Source organism: Nerophis lumbriciformis, linkage group LG14, assembly GCF_033978685.3.
Source record: "Nerophis lumbriciformis linkage group LG14, RoL_Nlum_v2.1, whole genome shotgun sequence".
Lineage (NCBI taxonomy): Eukaryota > Metazoa > Chordata > Actinopteri > Syngnathiformes > Syngnathidae > Nerophis > Nerophis lumbriciformis.
The window spans coordinates 17,609,167-17,618,823 of NC_084561.2; the positions used below are offsets into that span (position 1 = coordinate 17,609,167).

Below are 9,657 nucleotides of genomic sequence, written 5' to 3' on the forward strand. Positions count from 1 at the left end.
GGTCTGGGTCAAGACATGGTCAGACACTGGCGAGCCAATCAGAGGCACACTAGGGAGGGTCATATTACGTCATAACTTTTGGGATGATTGCACTGATAAGAGATGAGTATCTACATCGGGACAAGGTCATTAAACGGCATTGATACAATAAAATAAGAAGCTAACATGGTCTTTCAGATGAACTGGATAAATTAGCATTAACTAATACAACGCTAACGTTAGCTAGCTCAGGCCCGTTGTGCGTTCTCTCTGTAAAGACGTGGATTGTTTTTGTGCAGAGAACTCCGGGCATTTTGCATATAATGCATATAATGCTCTGTGACCCAGACCGCTCTGGCTGCAGTGCCCTCTGCTGGTTGTTCAGGGGAGTGCGTAGGTCACATTTATTTGTGCATCTGGTTTGTGGGTGGAATGCCACAAAAGCAAAAAAGCGATCCACATATCCAAATTCAATACAAATACAAAATCAAGCATATTTATATTCAAATCTCAAAAATATATTTACAAATACACATTTATACAAATTCTTGATTTATTTGTATGTCACATTTTTATATTTATACATTTTTATTTTTATATATTTTCAAATCTCAAAAATCTATTTACAGGTACGTGTTTATTTATACAAATTATTTATTTGTATATCACATTTGTTTGTATATGTATTAATATATGCATATGTATTAATATCATATTGATATATATGAGTTGATGTGAGACAATTCACAGGAAATATGTCAAAATGGAAAAGGAGGTGGAGTTTTCATTTATATCAGAGAGAGATGCACATGTTCTATTAATTAGGATGGTACATTTGGGATTTAATGTCTTGTTTTAAATGTTCTATCATACACAATGATATTTAATATTACATATTTTTCATCACTGAATTTCCAATATACACTGAATTTTTTTCGATGAATAATTTCAGTTGCAAAATTCAAACGCAAAAAATTCAGTTATAAAAATTCTGTGTCAAAAAAAGCTTTCGTAATAAAGACACAAATTAACCTCCATAGTCCGCCATTTTAGTTGTAGTCCATATGTCATTTTGATCTTGCGCTTCCTACAGGCATAATTTGGTATTACAACTTTTTGAGCTTTCTGTCATCTTTTGTGGTATTTATAGCCGTTATACTGGCTCGGGATCTTTCTGTGTGGAGTTTGCATGTTCTCCCCGTGACTGCGTGGGTTCCCTCCGGGTACTCCGGCTTCCTCCCACCTCCAAAGACATGCACCTGGGGATAGGTTGATTGGCAACACTAAATTGGCCCTAGTGTGTGAATGTGAGTGTGAATGTTGTCTGTCTATCTGTGTTGGCCCTGTGATGAGGTGGCGACTTTTCTAGGGTGTACCCCGCCTTCCGCCCGAATGCAGCTGAGATAAGCTCCAGCACTCCCTGTGACCCCGAAAGGGACAAGCGGTAGAAAATGGATGGATGGAATGAGTTTTTCAACATGTGGGGGATAACAGACACAAAGGCTTTTATTATTCAGTTGTAATAAAATCAAAAAATATTTTCAATAACTCAGTATTTTGTAGAGGTGGCCTGTTAAAGAAACTCACATGATGAATAAGAATTTTACTAGGAACAACATATCTTGTTACAGTTGGAGATGGGGCCTTAATATTCCAAACATTTTTCATCATGCGTGTGCAGCTTCTTTCAAAGGCACAAGCTGTAGACTTTGTGGAACCTGGAAACACATGACAAAACTCAAAAACAAGCACAAAAAATGTGAACGCAGAATACGGATATAATTGGCTTGCATGTAATTGATTGATTGATTGAGACTTTTATTAGTAGGTTGCACAGTGAAGTACATATTCCGTACAATTGACCACTAAATGGTAACACCCGAATAAGTTTTTCAACTTGTTTAAGTCGGGGTCCACTTAAATTGATTCATGATACAGATATATACTATCAGATATATACTATCATCATAATACAGTCATCACACAAGATAATCACATTGATTGAATTATTACATTATTTACAATCCGGGGTGTGGAGGGGAGGTTAGGTTTGGTTGTTATCATCAGTCATCAACAATTGAGAACAGAGAAATGGATATTGGAACAGTGTCGGTCTGACTTGGTAGGATATGGACAGTGTGTGTGTGTGTGTGTGTGTGTGTGTGTGTGTGTGTGTGTGTGTGTGTGTGTGTGTGTGTGTGTGTGTGTGTGTGTGAGTGTGAGTGAGTGTGTGAGTGTGTGTGTGTGTGTGTGTGTGTGTGTGTGTGTGTGTGTGTGTGTGTGTGAGTGAGTGAGTGAGTGAGTGAAAAAAGTATCTGCATTTGATTGTAAAATGTCAGATATAATCAGAATCAATCTCCAATACATGCACTGCGAAAACTGAAATCTAAGTAAGATTAAATATCTCAAATAAGGGTGATATTTGCTTATTTTTTGTCTGATAAGATAATTCTTCTCACTAAGCAGATTTTATGTTAGAGTGTTTTACTTGTTTTAAGGGTTTTGGTCCTAAATTATCCCAGTAAGATATTACGGCTTGTTGCTGAGACCTATATTGAGTAAAACATGCTTGAAACTAGAATATCAACTGTTGCAAAGCTGTGTCATCAACACTCACAAGTATAAAACTGCTTTTTTAAAGTAATAATTTCTTACTTCAAGCATGAAAAAAAAAATCATGATGCTGAGCGCATATCATTATGTCAAGATAATGGCACTAGCATTTACTTAATTTAAGAATATTTTTCAACATATTGAGCAAAAAAGTCATTTTTTTTTTCTACCAAGAAAAGTGCACTTGTTATTAGTGAGAATATACTTATTTTAAGGTATTTTTGGGTTCATTGAGGTTAGCTAATTTTACTTGTTTTGGAAAGTCTTGACAAGCTGAATTTTCTTGTTCTATTGGCAGATAATTTTGCTTAATTCAAGTGAAATACACCTAATTTTTGTATTTTCTTTTCTTGTTTTAGAACACTGACTTTTTGCAGTGTGTGTACTTGTAAAGAGGGGTGTCTTGATCCGTTACTGATATCGGGCCGATATCAGGGGGAAAAAATTGAGTGTCAGATTTGATTGGCTTGCATGTAAAATGTCAGATATAATCGGAATAAATCTCCGATACATGTGTACTTGTGCAGAGCTAAATGTCTTTCAATATGCACTTTTCTCGGTTAGTCTTAGCTAGTAGCTACACAACAGCTAAGCACACAATAGCGCACAAGCGAGACATATGTAATAAGCGTTTATTATTGTAGTCTAAACACACATTTGTCAATTAAAAGTATCAACAATTAATAGTTGCATATTACCTAGACCAGGGGTGTCCAAACTTTTCCACACTAAACATGCAGAGCATGCAGGGGTCATTTTGATATTTTTCCAATACATTATTGATTTTTTTTTCTTTTTTACCTTTTTAGGGCTGCCCTCAAGTTTGGTCCCGGGGACCCGGAAGGTTCATGAAAATATTAAAAAATATTAGTTGTTAATTTTTATTTTTATTCAACACTTAACTCCCTATATCAACTTTAAAGCTTCTGTCGATATAACATTAAAACAAATGTTTCATGCCCTTTTTGTCAAAAGCCTGGGTTTTTTTGGGCAAAAACACAAAATGCAGTATTGTCCTCCAAAAAATATGTGATGTGGACGGCGGGCACGGCGTGGCGAAGTTGGTAGAGTGGCCGTGCCAGCAATCGGAGGGTTGCTGGTTACTGGGGTTCAATCCCCACCTTCTACCATCCTAGTCACGTCCGTTGTGTCCTTGGGCAAGACACTTCACCCCTTGCTCCTGATGGCTGCTGGTTAGCGCCTTGCAAGGCAGCTCCCGCCATCAGTGTGTGAATGTGGTGTGAATGGGTAAATGTGGAAATGCCGTCAAAGCGCTTTGAGTACCTTGAAGGTAGAAAAGCGCTATACAAGTATAACCCATTTATCATTATTTATGATGTGAAATAAATGGGTCCTTAAATAGGTCAATAATTCATATCAATTTTAATTCAATAATATTTTTTTGAGCTCTGAGTTTTTGAAAAAAAAGTCCCACTAAAATGTTTGTGTTTCAAAAGGGCCCCGCTTATGAAAGTGCTAAAAATTAGTCATACATTGTTTGTTTTTAACTTTCAACGCTTAAATCTCAACTTCAGATCTTTCTGTCTATTATACTTTTTTAAATGTTTTCTTTTGTTGAATGTGTTTTTTGTCAATAAAACTTTTTTTTCATGGTAAAGACAAATTATTTATACTGTATTTAACAAAAACATTTCAAAGTGGAATTTTTGATGTGATGTACTGTATTTTTTGGACTATAAGTCGCAGTTTTTTTTATAGTTTGGCCAGGCTCCAGTGCGATTTATATATGTTTTTTTCCTTCTTTACTATGCATTTTTGGCAGGTGCGACTTATACTCCGGTGCGACTTATACTCCGAAAATACGGTAATTGGAGCCTCAATAATTCAGAACAACATTGATTATGATTCAATGTTTTTTGAGCAATGAGCGTTTAAAAGAAAAACACTGCATGTCATCTTTGTTTTAATAATAATAATAATGGATTTATATATCCCCTTCTAGGCGCTCAAAGTGCTTCACAGAGAAGCCATCCTTCATTCACTCTGTACATAGTAAAAATTGCAACATTTTCTCATTACATCTCACCCATTTGCTCTTTTAGTCCACTTTTTTTATGTTTTTCTTTTTTAATAGTATTTTTTAGAATGTGCCGTTAAATTTTTTTTTGGTGAGGGCTGCAAATGGCCCCTGGGCCACACTTTGGACACCCCCGACTTAGACATACAAAGTCCCCAAGGCATGAGCGTATTACAAAGTATCCAGTAACAAACGTGTCCGCATCATTCAACTTACTGCATCATGAGATTTACTGAAGTTATTGTGGCCACTTGGTGTTGCCAATAACCCAATTACCACTCCACTTCAACTTATAGCCTGCTTAAGTCAGTCATAGGGTTAGTGTTTTTCATATCTAGCATTGTTCTTTTGCGTGATTTCACTTTTCTAAAATAGCAAACTTAAAAGTAAAAAAAGTACGTACTATGATTCATACTGCTTCTGTATCGGAATAATATCTGTATCCTATCAGAAGTAAAAATTATTTATCGGCACACCCCTAGTTGTCTACAAAAACAAAATTGAAAACTAATGTAAGGCAGTGGTTTGTCAACACATGACATATACAGAGAAATGTTCATAGAAATGACTAACTTGGTTCTTAAATTGTATGGGTACTTTTTAAAGACACGGTGGACTGAGGCTTTATACATAAGTTGTTCGCAATAGATGGGTCGTGGACATAAGCGGGTTCTACTGTATTCCAGTCTTAAAAACAAACCTACAAGTAAATGTAGGCATTGAGTCATGACTGTGAATACACTTCACAAGGTATGTCAAATACCAAAGATAATGACGATGTGTGTACTATGGTGTGTCCCACGTACCTTGCATTCTGCCAGGGTGGCCTCCCGCTTTTTACCCAGGTCCCACCACAATAAACCATCTTTAAGATCAGCTCTCTTTGTTGGTCCTGCATGTTGAGAAAAATTATTAGATTTGCTTGACTACAATGTGACGATAATACATCACCACTATAATCAAAGTTATCATTTAGTTCCAATGTTCATCAATTTGTACTCTATTGGTGGGAACTAATCATCCATCCATCCATTTTCTACCGCTTATTCCCTTTGGGGTCGCGGGGGGCGCTGGAGCCTATCTCAGCTACAATCGGGCGGAAGGCGGGGTACACCCTGGACAAGTCGCCACCTCATCACAGGGCCAATCAAAGATACTATAATGTAATCCGTTTTCATTGTAAATATTCCATAAGTTATGGCACGATAAAAAGTACACAGGCTACAGATAACCTTCATGCGGATCAGCTTTACTGTACATTTAAAATCATCAACAAAACAGGTAAAAAATATAGCCTTTTATTAGAACAGATAGAAAATGCTTTGTATACAAACTCTAAGCATCAAGGGTTGGAATTGGGGGTTAAATCACCAAAAATGATTCCCGGCGCGGCACTGCTGCTGCCCACTGCTCCCCTCACCTCCCAGGGGGTGATCAAGGGTGGTGGGTCAAATGCAGAGAATATTCTGTATATTTGTATATTCTGGAGAACCAGCGTCCTCTACAGTAGACATTTTTTTGTTTTTGATTGATTGATTGAGAAGTTTATTGACATCTTAAAGAATTGAATCCATGTAATGCTTTAAAAAGGCAAATGGATGGCACAAAAATGCCAAAAGGCTTGTTTCCATTGTGGTCCATTGTCCATTGTCAGTGTTACAGAAGCGCTTTGCTGTTTTTAGGAACTTCTACAAAAGAAAAACAAGTCAAAGATCATCTCTCTGAAAGCACTGTAGTGTTTTTAAAAATCTGCTGCAAAAATGTGAGTCTCGCACAAGTTTTTTTTTTAAACTAAGCTCACGGGCTATCAGTTGAAAAGCCCAAATGATGAAAAAGAGAGTGTGGAGGGAGATGTTGCCAGCGCTGCCTGCAGGAGCAAAGGTCACCGCCTCTGTCCATGGTGCTGAGGACAGAGCACCATCAGACGAGGGCGGTGCTGACGGTGAGACACAGCTGGCAGGTGATTAGATTTCACAGGTGGTACATGGTAAGTTGGTACGTCTGTTGTCTTTAACAGTAAGCGGCCGGGAGCAGGAGGAGAGAGAGAATACGGACGTGACTGAAAGGTCACGTTCTGCGGAAGAAAGACTTTGATAAAAACCTATGTGCATTAAAACTTTGTTAAAAACGGCACGCTTGACTCCTGTGAAGTGTCTGTCAGTGGGATCGCTAGGAAGCGACTTCCACAGAGAGGATCTAAAATAGAACCTTGAGGAACACCACTTGTATAAAAATGTTTGGAAAAATGACTACTGACTGCATCTGAAGTAAACAAGCTTCTGCAACATCGTACTTACATGAATTGAATTACTAAAAAAAATGTAACTGCCAAAAAGGAGAGAACTTGAAATGGTGCCTTGAGGAACGCCTCAGTTATGTAAATGATAAGTTTGGCCTCAGTGTTCTATGTTTTCTAGCAAGGTTAAAATGTCAATGCAAGTATCTGCCAATGTGTTTACAGTGGTCCAATTCCTTAATAAAACAGTAGCACTCTACTGTTTTTAGGAATTTGCTGCAAATTTGTTGGTCTTGAACTGAACTCGGGGGCCGATATGGTGTCATTACCGGGCCGGATTTGGCCCCCGGGCCGCCACTTGAATAGCCCTGCTGTAGGTATTGTACCTATTACGCACCAGCTGTCTGATTGCAACGCGCATCTTAGTTGTAGTTTTCATTAACAAATCTGGAGGTGTTAAAAACACCATGTACAATTGCTAATGCTAATCAGTAGCATGTCGATGGCTAAACCAATGTGTATTATCATCGAGCTGGCACATTTTTGGAAGAGTGGAGCTTTACTTTACGTTGGTGAGCGTTTTTTTAAATCAATTTCTTTGGTGGCATAGAAAATGGCAACATTATCTCGAGGTAGTCTGACTGGGTTTGCTCTCAGTGCTGCTGGAGTGACTGAAGTGCGAAGAGCTGGCCGGCTGAGTCGGCAACCCGGCGTGACATCACGCGCAACCCAGGTATCGTAACAAGGCACCGTTGGATTTTATGTGAATCCCGGCGGGATTTGGTTTGTGCCAAAAAAAGTACCACATTCGGTACCCATCGCTACCCTGACCTGGTGTGTGTACACTAAACTAGGGTACTTGACAAATCCAGAACAAAACAATGAACCAGAAAAGTGCATCCAAATGTTGCCACGTTTGACACTTGGTCATTTTTGGGGATTTTTCCATTTTTAAAAAATGGCTCACAACTGCTAATCGGTTCTCGCCGTTCACTCCAAAGAGCGGTTCAAAAGACTCTACTCGTTTGTAAACGTAACTCTTTATCCTTGATGATGGTCACGGTAGTTGCACGGCTCGGAACGGGCGTGTAGCCAATGCCGGTCAGCCTTTCTACCGCTTTACGATGTCTAATTTGACTTCACTTTCCTTTTCTTTGACACACTGCCATCAGTAGTCTGCCTCATGCTAATAGGGAGACAAAATGAAGGGCAAAAAGTCAGTGTCTGTTTTGGTCAGTGAATTTAAAAAAACAAAAAACGATTGGTTGAAAATGTTACGTCAATTTAAGAGTGTAAGGACATAAGAGCTGTCTCGGCTAATTGCAAAAATTGGAGCTACAAGCATTTTTGCCATTAGCTGGCGTAGCGAATGCAACAGTGAACCCGTAGGATCTGCCCAAAACATCTGGTTTTACTTGCTTATAGCCGTGGAATGAAAGAAAATTCATGTGAAGAACAGTGCTGAGAAGACGAAGCGGTGGATCTTTATTGAATTAAAGAAAGAAATCATCAAAAACATAATTGAGCGTTTCACAATTTGAGCGTATCACTGCTGGTCTGCACCATACTGAAGCAGAATGACTAACGCCAGCCAAGAATGTTAAAATGATATCTAAACAGCAGACAACTATCCATGAAAAGATGGAAAAGCTGATGACGATGTGTTTGACGGAGAAGCAGCTGGAAGGAGATACCGTAATAGTCCACTCTCAAAAGGTACAGTAAAGTCCATAACGTAAATGACCGCCATAACCACAACACCAGGGGGAGCTCCACAAACCACGTTAAACCCAGATTCCGATCTAACAAAGGTCTTAACTCATTCTCCTTCTCTGCCACATCAATATGGAATGCACTCCCAACAGGTGTAAAAGAAAGTGCATCTCTATCCTCCTTCAAAACCGCACTGAAAGAACACCTCCAGGCAACTACAACCCTAAACTAACTCCCTCCCCCCACCAAATCCCACCTCCCCGGATTGTAATTAATCAAATGTAAATAATGAAATGTATATACTTGTTCTTATGCTTTCTGAGCTCACTATGTTCACTGCTCGCTGTACATATCCTACCAAGTCAGACCTACACTGTTTCAATGTCCATTTCTCTGATGATATAATTGTTGATGACTGAAGTTCTGATATCAACCAAACCTAACCCCCCCGCCCCAACCCCCTCCACATTCCACCCCCCGGATTGTAAATAATGTAAATAATTCAATGTATATACTCTGATAATTAACTTGTGTGATGCTGTATTATGCTGATAGTATATATTTATACCATGAATTGATTAACGTGGACCCCGACTTAAAGAAGTTGAAAAACTTATTCGGGTGTTACCATTTAGTGGTCAATTGTACGGAATATGTACTGTACTGTGCAATCTACTAATAAAAGTTTCAATCAATCAATCAAAGGCTGTACATTATTATTACATTACTTCGTACCACCACTGTAGTTGTTTGTCGTGTATTATATTGTTTTTACAATATTTCTTATCTAAAAGTTTGTTTTTCTTTTTAAAAGGCATGAAATATGTTAAAATTGTGTTGTTTGGGGGAACGCGGGGGCGAGCACAAATTAAATTGATTTTAAATCATTTGTGAATTAGTGACGTTGATTTGAAATACAATTGCTTTGAGTCGAGATTTGTCACAGAACCAAATACGTTCATAAGTTGACGTACTACTTTTGAAATTCTTTGTATAAATACAATTGAAATTGTGCTGTATCCTGTATCAGAAAGACCGTATGATCATGGATCAATATGGTTTTAAATTGGGATGTTCC

The 9,657-nt window shown here is 38.3% G+C and overlaps 1 protein-coding gene across 1 annotated transcript in view; it reads right to left on the reverse strand.

Moving 5' to 3' along the window:
• Nucleotides 1-1,533: 1,533 nt before the first annotated feature.
• LOC133616555 (sodium/iodide cotransporter-like) overlaps nucleotides 1,534-9,657 on the reverse strand; it is a 52,901-nt gene continuing 44,777 nt past the window's right edge. Inside the window, exons 16-17 of the mRNA XM_072914634.1 lie at nucleotides 5,437-5,522; nucleotides 1,534-1,697 (exon numbers count right to left, since the gene is read on the reverse strand). Of these exons, the coding sequence (XP_072770735.1) occupies nucleotides 1,647-1,697; nucleotides 5,437-5,522 (137 nt within the window). The 3' untranslated portion in view covers nucleotides 1,534-1,646. The remainder of the gene's footprint in view (nucleotides 1,698-5,436; nucleotides 5,523-9,657) is intronic.